The sequence below is a fragment of the Antennarius striatus genome, chromosome 24 (genome assembly GCF_040054535.1).
Source record: "Antennarius striatus isolate MH-2024 chromosome 24, ASM4005453v1, whole genome shotgun sequence".
In the NCBI taxonomy this organism is placed as follows: Eukaryota; Metazoa; Chordata; class Actinopteri; order Lophiiformes; family Antennariidae; genus Antennarius; species Antennarius striatus.
Window position 1 is genome coordinate 5,270,427 of NC_090799.1, and position 22,044 is coordinate 5,292,470.

The 22,044-nt window shown below is 45.9% G+C and overlaps 3 protein-coding genes across 5 annotated transcripts; 1 reads left to right on the plus strand and 2 right to left on the minus strand.

Moving 5' to 3' along the window:
• Positions 1–385: 385 nt before the first annotated feature.
• Positions 386–5,533, minus strand: dnpep (aspartyl aminopeptidase). 2 transcript variants are annotated; one of them, XM_068309572.1, is made up of 15 exons: positions 5,412–5,533; positions 4,907–4,997; positions 4,094–4,182; positions 3,827–3,940; positions 3,289–3,414; positions 3,039–3,163; positions 2,833–2,917; positions 2,534–2,641; positions 2,365–2,442; positions 2,033–2,113; positions 1,742–1,902; positions 1,541–1,580; positions 1,246–1,347; positions 856–1,023; positions 386–627 (listed from the first exon to the last, which is right to left on the minus strand). In XM_068309572.1, the coding sequence occupies exons 1-15, from the start codon at positions 5,415–5,417 to the stop codon at positions 577–579; spliced, it is 1,425 nt and encodes a 474-aa protein (XP_068165673.1). In that variant the 5' UTR covers positions 5,418–5,533; the 3' UTR covers positions 386–576. The 2 variants fall into 2 exon arrangements, with proteins under 2 accessions (XP_068165673.1, XP_068165674.1); XM_068309573.1 differs by lacking the exons at positions 386–627; positions 856–1,023; positions 1,246–1,347 and adding an exon at positions 1,360–1,458 and having other exon boundaries at positions 5,412–5,524.
• Positions 5,534–7,645: 2,112 nt separating this feature from the next.
• Positions 7,646–12,885, plus strand: desmb (desmin b). Its single transcript, XM_068309574.1, has 9 exons — positions 7,646–8,283; positions 9,721–9,781; positions 9,869–9,964; positions 10,577–10,738; positions 10,813–10,938; positions 11,026–11,246; positions 11,363–11,406; positions 11,640–11,728; positions 12,180–12,885. Exons 1-9 carry the CDS (start codon positions 7,706–7,708, stop codon positions 12,219–12,221), a joined length of 1,419 nt encoding a protein of 472 aa, XP_068165675.1. The 5' UTR covers positions 7,646–7,705; the 3' UTR covers positions 12,222–12,885.
• Positions 12,886–14,460: 1,575 nt separating this feature from the next.
• tmem198ab (transmembrane protein 198ab) lies at positions 14,461–21,508 on the minus strand. 2 transcript variants are annotated; one of them, XM_068309618.1, is made up of 5 exons: positions 21,180–21,508; positions 16,039–16,310; positions 15,377–15,958; positions 15,084–15,283; positions 14,461–14,994 (listed from the first exon to the last, which is right to left on the minus strand). In XM_068309618.1, exons 2-5 carry the CDS (start codon positions 16,193–16,195, stop codon positions 14,842–14,844), a joined length of 1,092 nt encoding a protein of 363 aa, XP_068165719.1. In that variant the 5' UTR covers positions 16,196–16,310; positions 21,180–21,508; the 3' UTR covers positions 14,461–14,841. The 2 variants fall into 2 exon arrangements, with proteins under 2 accessions (XP_068165719.1, XP_068165720.1); XM_068309619.1 differs by lacking the exon at positions 21,180–21,508 and adding an exon at positions 19,645–19,716.
• Positions 21,509–22,044: the final 536 nt, after the last annotated feature.

Below are 22,044 nucleotides of genomic sequence, written 5' to 3' on the forward strand. Positions count from 1 at the left end.
GCGCTGCACCACCGAAAGACTCCTGAAGGCTCCTCTTCAGGAGTCCTCCCTCACTAGAATGGAATAGTGCAGCTGCAGGTTTGTGTTTCCATCACATGAAACCATCATCTTCTTGACGTTCTGTCTTCTGCTCATTTAAATCAGGTTTTCTTTACCACAGTAAATAAATATTTATTCTCTTATATCCCACTGCAGGGTTACTGCTGGTCATTCTGATGATTTTTGTAGACTACTTTCTTGTTGTGCTATTTTATTTCCCTTGACAAATAAATCCATTGCATCTTCAGATCAATAAGGTAATAAAAGTCATGATGGTAAAAAAACAACAAAAATGATTGACAGATGGAAAGAAATAATGAGAACAGGAAGACTCCAGACAGCTTTAAAATTTTATTATTTTCTAAACTGTAGACAGATTAGTGAGTTGTATTTGTTATTCTCTTCTCTGGGGTATAATTACAACATCCACACATCAGTGTTGGAGCCAGTGTGGAATTTTCAGCGATACTTCATTAGTGTTCTGATATCCAGGCATGTTTTAAAGTAAAAATAGAGTGATGATCTTCATCAGCTGCTCTAGTCAACAACCAGCGAGCTTCTGACTGTGGGAAACAACTCAAAGAAACCCTGGAAGAAAACAGAAACATAGGATTATAAAAACAAACTGGATGAGAAAAAACATCAAACTTTGTCATTATTCAGTGAGTTTTCTGAGGGATAATGGTTTGAGCAACTGATACAAACAAGAAAAGATGGTAGATGCTACTGAACAGACACTACACAATATAACAAACAAACAAACTCAAATGTCAGTCCGAGTTGTCACGTGAGTCGATGATGGCGTCAGTAAACTACCTTGAAGAGGGCAGTGCTCTGGAGGACGCTGGAGGTGCAGCACATCTCTCTGATGGAGTGCATGGAAAGCTGCGGAGCTCCAATGTCCACCACAGGGATGCCGAGGCGGGCGGCCAGGATAGGTCCAATGGTGGTCCCACACGGGCTGTCGTTGCGGACCATCACATCCTGCAGGACGGGACAGGAAGTTTTTATATCTTCTTTTCTGTCAGCTAGCCTGAATCTCTGGTTGAACAGGATTTATATTCTCCTTTTCTTTTTTCATACATTTAAAAATTAAATCAACAAATGCATGTCTGGATTCCACATCATCTGATCGTCTGTTTTTCTTTGTCGTCGTGCTGCATTCATACGAACACAAGCAGTCATTCATACCAACGCAAACTGTACCTGCAGAGGCACGCCGACTTTGCTGGCCACCACCCTGATGATGGAGGCGGTGACCGCCGTCGTGGCGTAGCGCTGATTGCTGTTGAACTTGATCACGGGTCCCTGGAAGGAAAAGGATTTGGAGCGATGTTGAAGGCAGAACTGGAGATGGGTTTGTTTCTATAAACTCTGGTCTTATGTAGAGAAAATAAATCCAAGCTTAAGAAAAAGAGTCTGGAGAAAAAAAATTAAGTTCTTACTTGTTTTAAAGCTTGAAAGGTAACGAAATGATGGAGTTAACAAACATCCGTTTTACCTTGTGGAAAAGTGGTCGATGGTTGTCCTCATGCTTCTCCCTAAGAAAAAAAAACAATCACCAGTTGAAATAAAAGTCAACTGAAGTTCTCTGCCGATGATTCTGGAATATCTGAAATAATAAGACATGGTGCAAAAACAAACGGCCTCAGCTTCTAATGGCTGATGCAGAACTTCTTGTGTTCCCGGTGCGGATACTGACTGGTAGTTTGGGTGCACGGCGTGTGCCATGTCAGCGCTGATCATGAAGGACAGCGGCATCGCCTGCTGGAAGGTGGTGAGGTTGGAGGTAGAGGCGGCGAGACGGCTGAGAATGAGCTCCGTCAGGTTGGAGTTGGCTCCCTGAGCGCTCTCTGATCCCACCTGGAGACAACACATCACCACTGAAGCCCAAAGGAACCTATTCCAGGAGCCATGCTGGGTCAACCCGTGAGCTACATGGAAATAAATCAGCTGTTCGCCCGTCAGGTGAATTTAGCTCCACCTTTCTCACCTCTTCGTTGTCGTACAGAGTGATCATACGGATGTTGGGATCATTGCCCAGAGAATCTCCAGTACAGGACTCCACCAGAGCCTGAGGAGACAAACAAGGAAGAATCATATGTTAATATACTGTATGACAAACTAACTAGACCTAATGTGGAATGACTTGATTTCATTAACTTGTGCTGCCACGGTTTATTCGTTTGAGCAGAGCCTTGCAGGAAACATGAAATCACTTTCACGTAAGATTTGGGTAACAGACTGAAGGTTAAAAATAAAGAGGAGAACACCAAAGGTGAAGGTAAAAGGTGTCAGATCTTTAATAAACGTCTTTCTGCTGACCTGCAGGGCGCAGTAGCAGCTGTGGAGGTTGTCCAGACGAGGCGAGTAGATGAACTCTTCATACACCCCTCCCAACGCCTGCAGAGACAAACAGTTGTGATTGCCCACATGGAAAACAGGTTGTGTGTGTGTGTGTGTGTGTGTGTGTGTGTGTGTGTGTCAGACTCACTGCAGGTTGTGTGTCGGCCAGACAGAGCTCAAAGTCCAGCAGGGCCTCAGGCGTGACACCCAGCTCTGAACACAGCAGGTTCACCAGGGTAGGGTGATGCTTATCAGCCTGAAGGAGAAAGATCCAACACATCATAATCACTGCAGTTAAATAAAAGCTGAAAGAAGTCGCCTAGAGTCAAACTACAACACATGTGCCTGTCTGGAATTAACACCTTCCACACCCAATGAAATCGATTTAGTGTGAGGATTTTTCTGACTTCAATCCACGTATTTTTGAAGGAGATGTGAGTGTTTCACCGTGTTGTTGGCACAGGTGGCATCTCCCGATGATCCGCCGCCCGTCTCCAGCTCCTCCTGGACGACGGTGGCGATGATGGGCACACTGAGACACACACACACATAAGCACACACCAATATCAGAATCATGGGACAAATCTCCCCACAGGATTTTCTCTTCTTTTAACACTCATCAGACTCCATTGTATCTGTGTTGTGTTACCCACAGGTGGTTTTCTTTGTTAGGGCCAAAGGAGTCGTTGATGTCCCTCTGCAGGTGGATGGCCAGGTGAGGGATCCTGAGCAGAGGTCTGGGCACATGTACCAGTCGATGGACCAACTTGGTGTCACTCTGCAGGAATCGGTGAACATGTCGGGAGACACAACACAAACCTGAACAGCAGCACACACAATGATCCAAGTTTTACAACACTTGTTGGTGATTCATGACACAGTGTAGGACAGCAATCCCACTACCTTGAAAATAACACGGCCAGCAACAGTAAGGTCACGGTCGAACCATGTGTTCCAGATACCACCGCCATAGCATTCCACCCCGACCTGCAGACAGCCCTGCTTCGTCCTCTTAGACCTCGGTTTCACCTGAAACACACACATCATTTCATACATTCCTTAAACAGCAATCAAAGCCTGTCGTTCACGCTTCTTTTTAAACTAGTCTCCTTTTCTTTTTCTGTTGTTCAGGACAATTCTGCAACACTTTCTTGCCGAGAACCCCACGAAATGTTTGGCGGGCAAAAAAAAAAAAAATCTGACTCCATTGGTAAGTGGAGGATGATTGAATTATCATTTTGAGATGAGCTGTTCTTTTGAGTCTGAAAAAAAAACACTGAAGCAAATTCTCAGAAAAGAAATGACTACACCAGCAGGTGGCGGTAGTGTGTACTCAATCCTGACTGTCCCTGCCCAAACAACTCTGTTTAAATATCCTCATGAGGATCCAGACTAACAGAAAGGTCAAAAGGTAGAGTGACAGGTGAGAGTGGGATCTCACTCTGAGGCAGGGACTGTCTGTGTGGGCTCCAATCATAGAGAACCCATTTCCTGGTAGGTAGTGTCCACCCACAGCAAAGGCAATGATGCTGGAGAAGTTCCTGGTCACAAAGTACTGGAACGAGCAGAGGATGACTTTTATTCAACAGTAACCACACCAATGCTTCAAACCGTTAAAAGTTATTACATTTTGACATTTAATATTGAAGACCGCTGCCAGCTGATTTAAAATTTAAAACCTTGACGCTTTTAGAGAATCAAGACCGACCTTCATTGAGGGCTTGATGTCCCAGCGGTCTGCCTCCTTCAGCTCGATGAATCCCGCATCCAACAGGCGCCTTCGACATTCTTCAACCACTGCAAAGAAAAAAACCCAGACACAACTGACATCTAATCCTTTATGCTTTTCAATGTGGTTTTCCAGTTCATTGTACCCACTTGATCCTGAGTTGTCACATATTAGAAATTCCTGTAAAATATGTAGGACAACCACACTATGCGACATGTCAAAGGTCAGAGTGCAAAGTTAGGAGTCTTACGAAAGAGTCTCTTATCTCAGGCTCAAAGTCACCCAGCCTCTACATGACACCTTGAAAATGCTGACATATGCACATCTATTTATTTTCCAAACAGCTGGCAACTATAGCTGATTTCTAATCAACTTGTAGCCTCATCTGAACTCCTAAACCCAAAGTATATTCAAAATGTGGCAAGTCAGCAGAAAATCATGTTAAATGCACAGTCAGCTTCAGAATAAACCAAAGAAGGCTCCTTCCATGTTGGTGGGGGAAACACTCCTTAGCAGTAACAGTAAATTACAAGGTTTAAAAATTAAAAAAAACCGCATAGACAATACTACATATTAAATGTCAAAGTAGTAGGTGAGGATTTAAGTCTATTATACACTTATCTCTGAGAAGAAGGGGATTCAACAAAAGAAACAGAACGAAATGAAAGTAAAGTATGATGGTGAAAAGCAACAGGACAACTTAACAGGTTAATTTATACTTCAGAAATTAAGGTTAGAACATGTCCATTCATTCAAATGGAACAAACAATAACATAAGGTTTTAGACTTTACCGTGATATGGAGACACCCCTCTGTTGACAAACTGAATAAACTCTTTGGCAGCTGCCTGCACGGCCTCCTTGGAGCTCTTCATGACCAAACCCTGAATGAAGGAAAGCAAAAATGAAACAAAGAAGACGCGTCATTGAAGTTAAGCACAAGGAGAGACGCAGAGGAGCTACCACCGGAAACCAAGTTGGTCACACTTAGACAAGAAAAAAACTTTTTCTCTTATTTGACACGCCATAGATATTAAATAATATGTTAATTAACAGTACATTTAATGTTATAAAATCATTAATTGCCCCACAACTTTATTTTAAAAATTTTTTACCGGACTTGTCCGATAAAGCACGCACCGGGTCGCAGCTAGCTGCTAACCTGCTGGGGAAAAGCTTTTATTTCTTCTCCTTCTTTCTCACTCCTCCTCTTTTTCTGGCCTAAGTCAAAGCAGCTCTCACCGAGGGAGCAACACCTCCACATACCGCACCCATAATAATCATTTTATGATACTCACCTGCATTAATAGCGGCTCGACCCTCTCAATAAAACGAATCCGTAATGATGGTCATGCTAATGACGGCAAATCCAACCGGAAGTCGCTGTCGTCAGACCGGGGAGCAGCGACACCTGGTGGCCAGGCTCGGAATTACATCATGTACATTTTCACAGATTCTTCAGAATATTTCTTTGCATTTTTATGTCAGTCAGTCAGTTTACACATTATTGTTTGTTATTTTTCTCTTTTTATATTTATGTTCCTTCACTTCTACCAGAATCTGTCCGCTAAGGCATACATGGAAACAGGAAAGCAGAACAAGAGTTGCATGAACCTCTCCTTGTTAGCCTTTTAATCCCACGTTCGAGTCCAAAGGTTGGACCCAGCTTCTGAATTTCTGTCGGACACATTAATTTATAGCCTTTTTTTTTTTTTCTTGTATTTACCCGCATGAAGCCATTTATCAGCGTGCCACTACAGGAACTGTCCTTATATAGTCCCGACCAACAAGGGAGGAGGAGACACTGAGAGGAGGAGAGACACAAAGTGATGAAGAGCTGTTTACATCAGCTGTCGTCTCATTGCATCTTGCCTTCACTTGAGGAAACCCAGGGGCACAGATCCCCCTCCTCCACACACACACACACACACACACACACACACTTTTGAAATTAGCAAGATTCTATTAATGGATATGAGTGCTACATTTGGGATTAATGTTAACACCCCACTGCTGTTGTGTAATTCAAATATCTAATGGTAGTAGCACAGTGTCAGGACTGGTAGAACTGTCTTTGGAACTTCTATCACTCTTGTTTGCAGCTACAGAGAACAACATGCCAATTTAATTAAATCACAAATCATAACTAACAAAAGATATGAATAAATGACCAGGTGTTGGACTCTTGCTTTCACATGATTAAGATGGAAGAATGACTGTAGTTTGATTAGATTTAGGCATCAGACTGCTTGGTTTGGTTGATGACTCATTCGAGTTAAAAGAGCTATCACAATCAGTAATCACTATAGATCCTGGATAAAATGAGCTTTCCAGAGATCTGGAGATCTCACTGAGCCTGGGATGAACTCCGGATTCCCAGGAGGAACTGCAGAGCATCACCAGTGAGAGGGACGTCTGGAATACCTGCCTAGTCTGCTGCCATGCCCTGAACAAACAGGGTCAAGATTCCAATAGAGGGCATATTATATTGCATGTTCATTGGTTATTAATTTACGTTGAATCCTATATACAATATACAATAATATACAAACCTTCATTGCTGGTGTATACACTTTCCCTTTAAACATATCTTCAGCATGACTCCCAATTGCGCAGCCAGGAGGAAACCACCCTTTAAATCCACTTCACTGTCACACACTCATAAAATGTCATCATTAACAGCACAAATTGTTTGGAAATGTGAGCTTTCTCTTCCCCGGGAGCTTGCAGGCACATGCTGTACCTCTCAGACTCCAAGGATGGGATAGTTTTCCTTTTTAAGGCAAGTTAGTCAAAGCTCTTCTCCCCATCTACAACCTGCACCAACTCACCATGTGAGGATGTCACAGACTGGCGAGAGTCACCATTCATCCATTGTAATGCCATGAGATCACAGACATGGAGGTATTTATTTCTATTCAAAAATAGTAATAAAGAGGCCATTTGTCCTCACCGTCCAACCCAACTCATATTTGTGCTCACTGCTGAAGCATCTTTAAGATTTGATCCACTTTGAGAAGCTCAAATTTCACAGATTTTTCAAAGTCTTGCAAAGCACTGTGGGAAAAATCCAGTGTCTTGTACAGACGCATAATCAACAAAAGTTGATTCTCTAAGCAGCATTCTCTATAGTGCAAGATGAAGGATGGCCCTGATGTTTTAAAACGGTTTGAGCATCTAATATTCATAAACCTGCTGACTCAACAATGAGTTACAGCTGATCTCCAGTGAGACCTAAAGCATCACAGATGTTATCCTCCTCATCCTCCAGATCATTAAAGGATCAGCATCACAGCGTCGGGGACAAATGATGCCAGAACCAACAAAGGAGGAGAGATGGGGAGAAGAGAGAGGGAATGATGATGGGATGGGAGAGAGAAAAAATGTGGGAGTTGATGGAGAAGAGATGAGAGATGAAACAAAGAGGAAAAGAAAGAAAGAGAGGAGAGGCTTAGAGCCCTGCAGAGAGACAGGGAGGAACATTTACAGAGAGGAGGGGGTAAAAAGAAAGAGGGTGGGGTAACTACAAATAGCCCATGGCAGAGAGCTCGTCTTCACTGCTGCCCTCACCAGGCTCTTCTCGTTCTCCAACATGGCCTCCTACAGCTCCTCCGCCCAAACCGCCTCCTCATACCGCCGCACTTTTGGCCATGGAGCCTACGCCTCACCCTCCCTCAATCGCTCCATGCCGGGCCCCAGGGGCAGTGGTGGTGGGGGACACGTCACCTCCAGGGTCTACGAAATGACCCGAACCAGCTCCACGCCAGCCTACCGGGTCTCTTCAAGCTATTACGGCAAACCAATGGCCGCCTCCCGAGTCTCTATGGGCCGTTCGTACGGCGGCATGGGTGAGACCCTGGACTTCAGTCTGGCAGACGCCCTCAACCAGGAGTTCCTGACCACACGGACCAATGAGAAGGCAGAACTGCAGCACTTGAATGACCGCTTCGCCAGCTACATTGAGAAGGTCCGCTTCCTGGAGCAGCAGAACCAAGCCCTGACGGTGGAGGTGGAGCGTCTGCGTGGCCGTGAGCCAACACGCACCGCTGAGCTTTACGAGGAAGAGATGAATGAGCTGAGGAGACAGGTGGAGGTCGTGACCAATCAGAGGTCAAATATAGAGGTGGAGCGGGACAACCTGCTCGACGACCTGGACAAGCTCAAGCTCAGGTGGGTGGAGGAGGAGGACGGTGTGAGTGTCTTTAAGGATGTCAGCAGGTTATGAGGTCATCAGTGAATGTGTGAGTGTGTGTGTGTGTGTGTGTGTGTGTGTGTGTGTGTGTGTGTGTGTGTGTGTGAGAGAGAGAGAGAATCTGTGTCTCCAGATGCCACAAAAGAATGAAAAATGATGGAGTTGAGGCAAAAATTCTGGTTTTAAAAATGATAGCCAGGAAGGGATGGAGGGATGGAGGGTGGAGGGGAGGATTGGTGGAGGGTGGAGGGGTGTGATGTGTCAGCTGCAGGCGATGTGGGGGAACGTCCACTCCTGCTATCTCATGTTTGCTGTGGTTACAGGAAGCATCTTTAAACCCGATGAGGACATTTTTAAAGGACAATTACAAAGTTTTTGGCATCAACCCCATGCAGAAGCTCTAAACAGTCAGCGGCAGGAAAATGACTTTTATTTGTTCATCTTGAAAAGTACTTTTTCTAGCAAACAGGATCACAACAAGATGTTGATTGGAAGACTTACTGACAACAGTCTCAAATATATATTATAACCTTTACTGATTGACACCAATCAGTAAAGGTTATAATTACTGATTCATACATGAACAGCCTCCCTTTCAAGACAACAACATACATGAACCTGTGTTAAAACACAGCGATCATTCTAAAGACATTTTCCAGTGCTGCATGTGAATATACATGTTATACATACATGTTGTGAACACACACATGCCTCTCGCAGCTTGAATGTAGTTTTGATCATGAGCTCCAGTTTGGACCTGGAGTTGGGAAATAAGATTAAAGACATCAAGAAGGATTCTCTGATCACACACACACACACTCACACACACACACGCAGCATGTTTACAAAGCCCTCTTCTATAAAAGGAGAGGAAAGAGCTGCACATATCTCTAATGACCTGTCCTTTCTCTCTGTTACATCTGAAGGGTTTAATGAAGGTTCAGAGTGATGACGGCTGCTGCAGTTAATAAAGAAGTACAACTGAAGATCCTTTACAGGGAATAAAATACTTTTCTCTTAGGATAAAATATAAATGGAGTTTTTATCTGTTATCTCTGTGATGATATTTAAATGTGTTCAGGACAGTTCTGTCGGATTAATTTCATCTACTTTGTCCTCTTTGTTGCATTTTAAATCAAACATGCTTTCTGGCTAAAAAATTAAATGAGCATCTGTTTGCTGCAAAAGGAGGATTACAATAACATCTGGTGTCACACCGGAGCTTTTAATACATCCATAAATGTCTTGTGCACTTTTGTCTTTTCATTCACATGTTTTACAGGCCAAAGCAGCTTCTCTCCTTTTAGTCATCCTTTGGAAACAATACATTTTGGGGGACAGTTGCAGAGAACATAGGGAGTGTAGTGTTTACTTTTGATCCTCTAAGTAAAACTAATTCTTCTCACTTCCCCCAGACTCCAGGAAGAGATTCTCCAAAAGGAGGAAGCAGAAAACAATTTGGCTGCTTTCAGAGCGGTGAGTCTCTCATGCATCAAATACACAAGTAGAAGTATTCACAAGTATTCACAAGTACAAGTATAAGAGATGTACTCGCTGCTGCAGGATGTGGATGCTGCAACCCTGGCTCGTCTGGACCTGGAGAGGCGCATTGAGACGCTGCAGGAGGAGATCGCCTTCCTGAAGAAGATCCATGAGGAGGTTCTCTTCCTCGTCTTCCTCTCTATGACTTCTATCTGATACAAAGAAGTGTGGATAGAAATATTAATATTTATGAATGAATTTGGTTCGTTTCTTTCAGGAGTAAGTCAGGTCTCTGCTTAAATCCCTCATGTTTGTCATGCTGTCGTCTGTATTCTCCGTATCTGTGCTACATTTGGCTTGTCTGTCTGTTAGCATCTGTTGCTACATCTGTGTGTGTCTGTGTGTGTCTGTGATGACAAACACTGGGGACGTCCACCCTTTCATAGAGCTCGTATGTTGGCAGCAGGGCTGAACTGTGAAATCTCCCACAGCAGATGCAGAGCTAAAATTACTGATGTCAGAGTCTCTGACCTGGAGACTTGTGAGTTTAGATGTCTGTTTGTGTGTGTGTGTGTGTGACAGAATGAGAGTTGATACGACTGTCTTCATGTAGTGACCTGATTTCAATACCCTACAGTCTTCAGTCTAAAAATACTTCCACCTAAATTAAGGCTGAAATCAAAGCACAAAGTCAAACGGAACTAAATGCATAGCAGTATTCTTCGCCTAAACGTGTGCCACACACCCACTGACCTTCCTCCTCCTCCTCCTCCTCCTCTCTTCCTGCAGGAGATCCGTGAGCTGCAGGCACAGATGCAGGAGACTCAGGTACAGATCCAAATGGACATGTCCAAACCGGACTTGACGGCGGCGCTGCGGGACATCAGAGCTCAGTATGAGGGCATCGCAGCCAAGAACATCGCCGATGCCGAGGACTGGTACAAGTCAAAGGTGAGACTGGGAGAAGGAAGTTGTGATAATAAAGGGATGTGAACCAACACCGGACCCAACCTGTGTGTCTGCAGGTGGCCGACCTCAACCAGGCAGTCAGCAAGAACAATGAGGCTCTGAAGCAGGCCCGGGGAGAGACCCTGGAGTTCCGACACCAGATCCAGTCCTACACCTGTGAGATTGACTCACTCAAGGGCACCGTAGGTCTAACAACTACAGAGACTCTGCTCTGACAAACTCGCCTCCTGCTGTGGGTCTCGCCTCACTTGTCTCTTTGTGAAACCCAGAACGAGTCCCTGATGAGGCAGATGAGGGACATGGAGGATCGTCATGGACTCGAGGCCAGCGGCTTCCAGGACAACGTTGTCCGGCTGGAAGCGGAAATCGCCAAAATGAAAGATGAGATGGCTCGCCACCTCCGCGAGTACCAGGACCTGCTGAATGTCAAGATGGCGCTGGACGTGGAGATCGCCACATATAGGAAGCTCCTGGAAGGGGAGGAGAGCAGGTGATGCTGATAGAAGATAAAAACTGATTCAAATTCAAAGGACTGAAAACCCTGAAATAAATTACTGACCGAACAGATTGGAATCAAAAATCACACGTTTGTGGTTGTCTCTGCAGGATTGCCCTTCCTGTGCAGACCTACTCCACCCTGAGCTTCAGAGGTACGAACACACTGCTGGTACCTGAACACACCACCAGAGAACACAAGAGTCAACAGTCTGACAGGTTCACTGTTGATTTATGATCAGGAGTAAATATATACGTACATACCAATGCTGTGAGTCCTTCAGAAACAGGACTAAAAAATTTTAAAAAAATATTGTGGGAGTTGACATTTACTATCTAAAGGTTAGACGATGAGGAACATTGACACTTTGCTGCTGTGTTCCAACAGAGAGCAGCCCTGAGCATCAGCAGCGCTCCTCTGAGATGCATTCAAAGAAAACCGTCCTCATTAAAACCATCGAAACACACGATGGAGAGGTAAAGTACACCAAAAACGTTTCCTCTTGAATGAAAATATGAAGAAAATGTGATGAAAAGCACAAATCTAAAAAAAAATAATAAAAAAAAGAAGGTAATTTTGGGTTGGAGCTCGTGAATCGGCTGCAAAAAGATGTTATAAACCTTCATAACTTCATCCAGACCACCTGTTCACCTGGCCCAGGTGTGTCTCTGCTGCTTATAGCATCCCAATGAACCGCACTGCTGTGTTTAGCTGTTTATCATTGACTGTTTCACTTCCTACAATAAAAACCTTTCATTCTGCATTTACAGGGGTTTTAATTCCAGACAAGTGAGACAACCAGTTTAAATGTTTGTTTCTAGTTGTTTTAAACAGACTAAAGAGTTTGCATCTAGAAATAAAGACTTAATCTCATCTGTGCTTGAATGTCACTGAATGTTTGTCTTTTTTTTTTTTTTTGTGCTGCAGGTTGTCAGTGAGTCAACAGATCACCAACAGGACATCATGTAAAACCAATCTGTGCTCCTGTCAAGCAGACCAAACAAGCCAGAAGCACAAGAGCTACCAGTAAAAAGACTGAATGATTACAGCCTGTACTTTCTTGTTTTAAGTTACTGTGATATTTGGTGGCATCCTTAACTTCACCAGGGTTTATTTGTCTCTGCTTAGCTGTGCTTTTTTTTTTTGGATGGAGAATGATTTCTGAAAAGCATTTTGTCAACTTGCTCTTAACGGAATTTGTTCCAAAAATTTTTTATGAAGTGTCTGTAAAAGAAAAAGGAATCAAGGAAAGAATACAATAACAGACAAAAAAAAAAAAAGACAGGGTCATTTCAGACACCCTTCTGAATCAAATGGTTTGTGCGCTCACAGAAAATCATCAGTCAATAATCAATAAAACAAATCTTTATCTGCTTTTGCATCAGACTTTAACCACCAAACCCCAAATTGACAATGAAAATGCAGCTTCTTTCCTGTTCCTGAAGATCTGGGGGGCTTCGGGGTGCACGTCAGCTGCATCAATGAGCAGGAGGTGAACAGAATGTTTGAGCTTATCAATGACGAAAAGGAAGAGGATAGAAGAAGGAGCGACAGATACGAGGTGGAAGATGGAGGAAAGAAGGAAAGAGAGGATATCCAAGTTATTTGCTAATAAAAGTGAAGTGAATTTCGTGTTGCCTCTAACTGTGTGCGTGAGTCATTGATCAGACGTGAGCGGATCAGAACCATAGGAGCACATGCTTTAATAGTCAGTCATATTTTAAAAAAAGCATGGAGGTACTGGCCTACAGTGATGACATTAACCTCTCCTTTACAGAACAGCTGGGCAAATAAATAAATCAGCAAGTAAATACATCCCACCAAAAAAATATCCCAAACATTAAAATTGAGTTTCCTACGAAATTTAGAAGAAAGCATAAAAAAACAAAATGCAAAAATTGTGTGTTTTATGTACAGGTTTCACATTGATACACACCAAGAGGTGGGGGTGTACTCGAACCACGAAGAAGCCCCATGGGGCAGTTCAGGATGGGGGGGTGATGGGGGTGAGATCATGCATTTTCCATAGATAAATAAAGAGGAACCATAACCCCCCCCCCAGCCCGACCTCACCGCCACGAGCTTCTCCTTTAATAAGGTAAAAGTTTCACATTTTCACTGACAAAACCCAAACGAAGACTCGATGAACGCAATGGAGGACGAGTTTAAGTACAAGTTAATATGGCCACAAGTTCACCATCATCCTCCTCCTAAGACACATTCACTCTGGCACCCCCCCCCCCCCCCCGTTAACACCAGAACCGCCAACGGGTCAGTTCATCCCGCATGAAGAAAGAAACAACTGAACCTGTTTCGCCGTCCTAAAATAGAGGATCATTTATAGCTAGTGGTGAAGACAGCACCAAAAAGAGTGTGTGTGTGTGTGTGTGTGTGTGTGTGTGTGTGTGTGTTTGTGGGGGGCACAGTTGAGCGACCCCATATAGGGGGTGGGGCTCAGCCTCGGAGTAGAGCTGCTGCTCCTTCACATCCAAGAGACATCTGGGAGGATGGACAGATGGATGGATGGACGGATGGATGGACAGATGGATGGATGGAGGGATGGATGAGCCTTTCCATGGAGTTGGAGCTTTGTCTTACTAAGATTACGGCGAATAGGTGTGCGCGTGAGTGTGTGAGATTCCATCTTTAACACAAGAAACTAAAAATAGCTGGTGGCTTTAAGCGATGGCATTTTTACATACACCAATAATCAGCTCTTTTCTGTCCCCTGCATCCTGGGGCTCTTTAAAAGCTTTCATTCTTGCATCACTACGTTCACTTTTACTCTCAGACGAGGTGCCAGAGTAAACGTAAACCTCCTCATACATCCAGGCATCTGTGGAGAAACCAGGCAGCTCCGCTCCTTTGTACCCTGCTTGTCGTAGCTCCATGGCTACTCCTTTGAGAAATCCCTTTGTGATCATATTTAATGCAACAACAGGCCGTGAAAGGGGATCTGCCAGTAACCCCCCTCCTGTCGCTGAATGGTACAGTCCACAGAGGGGAAAGGCACCCGTTAAAACAAAAACAAAAAACAGATTCCCAATCAATCGAGCCGTGATCATTCAGCACCAAGGGTGATGAAGAGTTAAAAATGGCATTAAAGAAGAGGCTCTCCATTTAGAGATCAATATCTGTAGTTTGGATGGCACGCAGAACAATTAAAGATCGACCCCCCACCCCCCCACCCCCCACCCTCATCAGACTGGCGGAAACAGCAGCGGAACAAAGTGACGAGCCTGTGTTTGGAACCTGAGGCGGGTTTGTGATCCCTGATCGGTTTGACCGGAGGTGGAGACGCGCAGGGCGGCGCCCGGGCGCGGCTGGTGGAGACTGGAGCTGCTGTTGGTGCAAGTGCTTGCATGCATCTGTGCATTTGAACTAAAAAGAGATGAGGTCGAACCTCGGCACCACATGGATGCTCCAATAGGTTCCCATGAAGAGGGCGGAGCTTCACGATTCAAAGTTTATTCAGTAAAGTGTTCAATATATTTTGTATTTTTAGCTAAATCCGGCCCTCGATATATATTTTCATCCTCTTACGACTGTGATTAAATCCAGAGTCACTTTCTTCCTGGCCGGAAGGCGTTCAGGCTTGTGATGACGGTCTTGAAGCTCCAGTGAGGGGCGTCGTCGATTCACAGTCGTAGCCCACGTTCACCACGGCGTGGGTTCCGCCCACTAGCTGGCCCGGAAAAGGCTGCACCTGAACCTGCCGCTCTCGGAAACTCTGGATGTAGCTCTGGAGGAGACGGAGAGAGAAGAAAAAAACCACTCGAGTTCAAACGTCTCTAAAAACACAAACGCGAATGTGAATCGTCAAATCCTCACCGGCGAGAGGACGTCCGTGTCGTAGCGGCGGATGGGGTTGGGTTTGCGGCGGTAGGCGGGTTCAGGGTGGAGCTGCTTGGCCTGGTGATGATGGTAGGCGGAGCCGTGCTGCTGCTGCTTCTTCTTCTTTTTGCGATATCGGTCGTCACGCTGACGGATCCGCATCACCTGCATCCTCCTCTGCTGCCGACTGATGATGACTATGAACCAGAGAGGAGGGGGGAAAGATCACATGACCGTTCTGCCGTGCCGTCATTGGTCGGCTCTTGTGTTTTAATCTGTTATGTCTTCACCTTTTGTGTGAGAGTATCCCTCGGCGGTCACCTTCCACTGGATCACCACCCCCAGCAGGGTGAGGGCAGGCCACACCCCCAGCACCACCCACGTCAGCCAGCACACGGGCTTCCCCGGCGCCGCTTTCATTCGCTCGTACATGTACAACACCAGCGCAAAGAGCTCCACGAAGTAGTCGAGCACCACGGTGATGACGGCGGCGCCGAACACCGCCGTGGACAGGGTGGTGAAGAGGCGCTGCCACTGCAGGGTGAGCACGGCGAACAGCATGCCCAGGCCAAGCAGCACGCCCAGAGGCACCCAGACGGAGCGCGGCGGGCTGTCGGACAGCTCCTCCATCCCCACCAGGGTGGCGACGGCCACCAGCAGGCCGAGCAGCAGGCCCACCATGAACAGGCCCACGCTGCGAACCAGCATGGTCACCAGGCCGCAGAGCGTGCCGATGCCCAGGCCGATGCCCACCGAGGCCTCCACGCTCAGCTGGGTGTCCAGAACGCGCTCCTTGTAGCAGAGCATGAAGATGACGACGGAGCCGAACATCAGGCCGGTCAGGAACATCACGGCCTTGAAGCAGCGATAGCCTGAAACACGAAGAGGACGGATCAACGCGGCGGCAACCCCTCCCTGGTTGAACAATTAACCTTTGACACCTGAAACCCACCGAAGAAGCAGTAGATGATTCCGAAGAGGCAACACATGGAGCAGACCACGCAAGGAACCACTTTGTACCGGCCGCTGGTCGCCTCGCAGCCGTCCAGCCGCCCGGGGCTCAGCTCCTGTCCCGGCCGGGCTAGAAGCGTCTCCAGGGTGGTCGTCATGGTGATCGGAAGCAAAGGGAGGGATGGACAGAGGAGGTGGATGGATGAGGAGAGGCGATCAAGTGGGAGAAGAACGGGGGAGGCTAGGGAGCGGCGCCCAGCCACATAACTTCACCTGAGGACGAGGACAGAAGGAGACACTTCAGTTTGCTTAGGAATGAACACGTTTATGAGGAAGTGCGAAACTGATGGAAAGTATGAGCACGCCTGAGGGATGAGGAGTGAGGAAGTGAACCTAAACGATGTCATTTATGGATAACGTCCATAAAGCAGCGTACAGACAATCGACCACACAAACGGCAAAAGCAGTAAAACACATTTATGTATGCATAAACACACACACACACACACACACACACACACACACACACACACACACACACACACACAAACAGATTGTTTGTTTGACATCCCAGTAGGCGGAGGCAAGAGATAATAATAACTCATAACAGTGGGTGTTAAGAGCTGGACGTACGAGGGCAATCTGCTCCCTCTCTCTCTCCAAAACTTTCGAAACTCATAATTCTAATTTAAATTAAAGTTATTCTATCTATCTATCTATTTATCTATATATCTATCTATCTATCTAAATGAACACATTATTTGAATACCCATTTATATTCACATATTAAAAAGTACCTCTAAATACAAGATGCATAAAACTTATTTTCAGTATGTTTACAACATTTTTTAGACAAACAAACACAAACATAACCTCCAACTGCGGGGGGTATAAACATTAGAAACACATTCTGTCTACATTTTTATCTAAACGTCATATCGACAATCGTCTTTTGCTGGAGGATTAGCAGGTTATCTGTGTGTGTGTGTGTGTGTGTGTGTGTGTGTGTCTGTGTGTGTGTGTGAGCAGTAAGCCGTTTAGTACGAGCAATTTTTATGTTAGCAGGCGGATCATAATCCGAAAAAAACAAAACAGAAGCCAAGCAGACAAATGACTGAGGAGTTTCTTCTTCTCTCCGCATCTGCGGCAGAAACAACAACAACAACGGGGTTCTCCTCCTCTGACCCTTGCTTCCTGTCTGTTGTCATGACGACGGACGGATGCTGCCAACCGGGGCAGTTGGACCGCGTCTGAAGTCCGACCAATGGAAGAGCTGCTTCAACTCCCATAGCAACAAGCGTGAGAGCCAATCGGTGGCCTCAGCTGTTCCCTCTGAATGAGTTCATATACGGCAGCATATAGCATGCGCGCACACACACACACACACACACACACACACACACACACACACACACACGATGAGAAGCAATAACCAGTAACAAAGCGATCACTCCAGCAGATCTCAGACAAACGCCTCCAGTTTTGGAACATTCACGCAACAGAAAAGTTGTAGTCGTCAAACTGTTTGAGGATCAGCGGATCAGAAGCAGACACACTGACACAGATGTGCATCCCATTCCAGCGATGACATCATCGGACTGAACGACTGAAATAGAGATGAAGGCTTTTCATGAATAAACAAAAAAAAGGATATCTGTAAATACACGGCCTGCACCGGGTCCCACCCACATGTTCACGTCCACATCAGCATCACGTTGCAGAATTCTGATGGTTCCCAACCAGGAACCTTCTGCTGGTCTTCAGGCGCTGAACATCCTTCTTCGTTTCGCTTTTATCCATTGACTGAGAAAAAACGCCTACGGAGTTGACGCCAAAGCCTGAAAATCGTTTCACGATCTGGTTGTTCTTCATCTTCTGCTGTGACTCTTCAGCTTCACATTCTGTCTCTTCATCATCTTCACGCTCCGTTCCCTCCCGGCCGGCCACGTGCTGAATCCAGGTTTGTGTAGGTGTCATCGCCTCTGACTCACCAAATCTGCTCCTGCTGCATTTATTTAGCAGGCTTCCTCTTCCAGATCCTCCCTGCATTTTGTGATTGGTGATAAAAGCATCTCCTGAGAAAGACCTGAACACATGACGGATGTCCAGAAAGAGAAAACGCTCCTGTTTAAACGACACGTTTGTCTGAATTAAAAGTCGCTCACGTTTGGAGGGAGATTTCATATTATCAGCGTTAGTTTGTGTTCTGAAACCTGAAAACTGTTATTCGGCTTCAGCCAATGAAAGAGCAGAACCTCTGTGACATCATCAACAAGCGTCAGGACAGACATATGAATAAAGTATTGTCCAATTCATGATCGCTGGACTCTGAGAAACTAAATAATTCTGACTCTTCTTCTTCATATCTTTTATTTCTTTTTCTCAGGGGTCGACCGTTAGAGGCTATAAACTATAAAATAAATCTCCCAAACACCCTCATCCTGACTCAGCAGCATTACTAAGACCTTCCACGATGAATGAATTCAAACAACAGGTTTCTCCCACATGCAATGTGTGTGTGTGTGTGTGTGTGTGTGTGTGTGATACAACACCGCCGACTGTCAGCAGTACGCCAACGTGGAAGAACATAAACCCTCCAATCAAGAGAAGCCCCTGCAAGACAGTGGCCCCGCCCAGAATGACAGCTGAGGGGGAGGGGCCTGAGAGGATGACACACATGAAAAATCTACAAAAAAAGCAAGTCTACATCAAACAAAACCTGAATATAGAAGAAATTATTTCATTTAATGTGGAACCCGTCGGTTTAACGGATCAGCGGCGGCTGAGCTGAACCTTCAAACCAACAACCAATGGCCGTCTACCGTCACATCAGACACAACTCCACCTGTTCAATAACAGAATGCACTGAGGAGCACACGACGTCGTCGTCATCCACGTCCCAAAAGGCAGCAGAGTTGGCTGCCAAAGCCGCCAACGTCCTGTCGCTCCGACGGAAGACAGACTGTCCCAAATCGACACATGCAGCTTCCGGGAGACACACAGAGAGTGTTGTTGTCCTCAGTCGCCATGCCGATAACCTGGCAGGTCGTTCATTGCAGAGAGAACGTGACTTCTGACAAGCGAAGACATGAAAGAGCAGATTCCAGATAACAAGACGTGACAGAGAACAGGATGTGGGACAGGATTCCCACAGTTTCATCCTGTTCCCGTGGGGGTTTTTTTTTTAGAATGGGATGTATGGGAATCGATGCACTAGCATGATTTATCCCAGAGGGTGATGTCATGTCGTGTCCATTTTTTTTGGGACGAAGGCGACTCACAGGTGGGATGTCATCGGCAGCTGACAGCTGTCACCCACAAACACCTCCAACCCTCCAGGAAGTCAGGCACGACGGCTGGCGCCTGAATGCCGAGGCCCCCCGCCACCCCCCTCACACCTCCTCAGACTCACTGAGAATAATCTGCTGGGATGACTGATAGAGGAGGAGGAAGAGGAAGAGGACAAGAGGGAGGAAGATTTCACCCTGACAGACAACACAGAGGGCAGCATGAACCCGTGTCCTCTGGACTAAAGCAATCAAACACCAGAAGACAAAAACATGTCTTCAATAACCAATCAGAGCAGCTCTGTTTCTGACTGGCTCACCTGAGGGGTCAACAGACCCACAGCAGGTAACGGACGCATTCTCCTACGATCAATCGTCTTCCTCACATCGACTTCATCCTCGATCTGACTGAACAGCTCACTGTTTTCCCGTCCTCCAGCGCCCTGAGGGACGTCCATCAGAATATCAATGGACTGCGTTCCCATGGAGAGGAACGGGTTGCACCAAACGGATCCGGATCAGGAAGCCGCAGACGGGTCAGGGGAACTGTGACGGATCGTTCCTCACCATTTCCCTTTGGTCATTCGCTTATGAGCTGAAAAACAAACACTGAATGAAGCCGATCAATAACTGCACGTGATCAGCTCCCACCTCACACTCCTAATAAGACATGGTTAATGTTGCAGGTCGATGACACGAGCGGTGATGTCATCACCCTGATTATTTGGAGCTGAAGAAGGAGAAATGCAGATTTATGTCGACAGCCTGGAGAGCTAACCAATACATTGATTATAGATCAATAGCAGTTCTTTGAGATAAACGTGACTGCTTATATCACCTGGTACTGAATATTTAATTCATTTTTTTGATTTTCAGTCTCAGAAGACAAAACATCTGAAGGGTTCCCAGACTTGCTGGAGAGGGAGGAGGACAAAGGAGGAGGATGAGAGAGGAGGATGGAGGGTGAGGGAGGAAGAGGAGGAGGACGGAGGAGGATGAAGGCTGAGGGAGGAAGAGGAGGATGGAGGTTGAAGGAGGACAGATGCAAGACAACCTGCAGTGCTGCGTCGTCTGACTGCACCGACAGGATGACCTCACAAGAAGTTCACAGACTTCTGTCTGTGAGTGCGCTTCACTTCACCGCCTCCTACATTTCCCAGAATGCCTCATGCCTTCAAGGGAGAACAATTCCAGCTCATTCAAACTGGTTCATAAAGTGAACCAGATTGAACCTGATGTTGGTGAATCCGTCCTCCTTCCTCATCAGCTTTACAGACTCAACTTCATCAAAACCTCCAACGTCGAAATGTTTTCTGACTTGATCCACGTTTGGTTCTTCTATTTATATGATCAAAATTCTTATAAATGCAATCAATTATAGAATTGTCTTCATCATTGGAGTATTTACTTTTCTTTAGTAAAGACGATGCTTAAACAGACAAACAAACAAACAATATTCCGTCTTGGCCATAAAGCAGAATCATTTGAAAGGCAGAAAAAGTCCTTATGGAGCTCATTCTAGGAGGTTTACTGAGAACAGACAACAATGGATGGGATGTGGCTGAGGTCCGGACCGGTCCAGACCCTCATCCATCAGCTCTAAGCGATCGACCCTGACGCTTCATCCGGGTCAGACCTCACCGACCTCATCATCCGTCACATGGAGCTGGCTGACCTCGATCGAAGCCCGCTCCCCTCACTTCCACTCCACGCACACAGACACGCACGCAAACACACACGCACACGCACGCACACACACACACACACACACACACACCATCGTGTTTCGACAGGTGTGTGCGCGCGTATGTCTGAAACAAAGGAGACGCGCAGCGTGCGTAAATGTGCCACTCACCATCACTGTCGACAGCTTGACGCGCCTCGGACGCGTTCACACGACGGCAGAAGGAGCCCGACGCACCGACCATGTTCAGCCGTGTCTGCCTCCAGTGGGGGGGGGGGGGACCGCCGTCGGTGCGGAGCTCTGTCTCTGCCCGGCAGCCTGCGGGGCGGTGGGTCCCGATCTGACAGTTAGTCCATAGGGAAAAACGCTCCAGGCGGAACGCGCCCCGGTTAAAACGCACAAATGTGCGTGTTGGTTGAAGATGGGGGGCTGGAGCATCCAGGATCGGGTCTTGATGGAGGGATGGAGGCAGGAGAAGGAGGCTCGCAGCGCGCTGGTCGGAGAAGGTGGCCTCCACTGCAAGAAATGACGGTAGTCGACTCGATAAAACCTGAGTCACATTTACTGTCATGATAGAAAATTTGCAGCGCCCCCTGTTGGCTGAGAAGATAAACACCCCCAATAATGATGATGATAATAATAATAATAATAATAATAATAATAACATTAATAATAATACTGTAATAATAATAATAACAATAATAATAATGTCAACAATAACCTTTTTATTTGCAAGGTAACTTATTCTTAGTTGTAATTTTTCTCCGTATGCCTAACTTACCTTAAATTTCTCTTCTCTTCTTTGTTGGTATTTTGCCCTCCTTCACAGAAAACTAAGGTTACATGAACTTCAAAAAGAGTATTTTATTTTCTTCAAAATAAAATATCTTTTTGCCAGCCCACTGGAAAACCCTGGTAGACATGTGTACTACTTTCAGTTGTACAATAAGGTCAGTACAATCTGTCAGAACTCAGGGATCAAACTCTACTGGAATTTATATATTTAATATAAGTAACAACATAAATACAAGACCCA

Coding starts and splice junctions, on each gene's coding strand:
- dnpep (XM_068309572.1), bottom strand. Junction 2,918..3,038: donor CCTAACAAAGAAAACCACCT/GTGGGTAACACA, acceptor TGTGTGTCTCAG/TGTGCCCATCATCGCCACCG. Junction 2,114..2,364: donor GCTGCTACTGCGCCCTGCAG/GTCAGCAGAAAG, acceptor TTGTCTCCTCAG/GCTCTGGTGGAGTCCTGTAC.
- desmb (XM_068309574.1), top strand. CDS start 7,706: ATGGCCTCCTACAGCTCCTCCGCCCAAACCGCCTCCTCATACCGCCGC. Junction 10,739..10,812: donor AGGACTGGTACAAGTCAAAG/GTGAGACTGGGA, acceptor GTGTGTCTGCAG/GTGGCCGACCTCAACCAGGC. Junction 11,729..12,179: donor TCGAAACACACGATGGAGAG/GTAAAGTACACC, acceptor TTTGTGCTGCAG/GTTGTCAGTGAGTCAACAGA.
- tmem198ab (XM_068309618.1), bottom strand. CDS start 16,195: ATGACGACCACCCTGGAGACGCTTCTAGCCCGGCCGGGACAGGAGCTG. Junction 15,959..16,038: donor AATCATCTACTGCTTCTTCG/GTGGGTTTCAGG, acceptor TTCGTGTTTCAG/GCTATCGCTGCTTCAAGGCC. Junction 14,995..15,083: donor ACACGGACGTCCTCTCGCCG/GTGAGGATTTGA, acceptor CGTCTCCTCCAG/AGCTACATCCAGAGTTTCCG.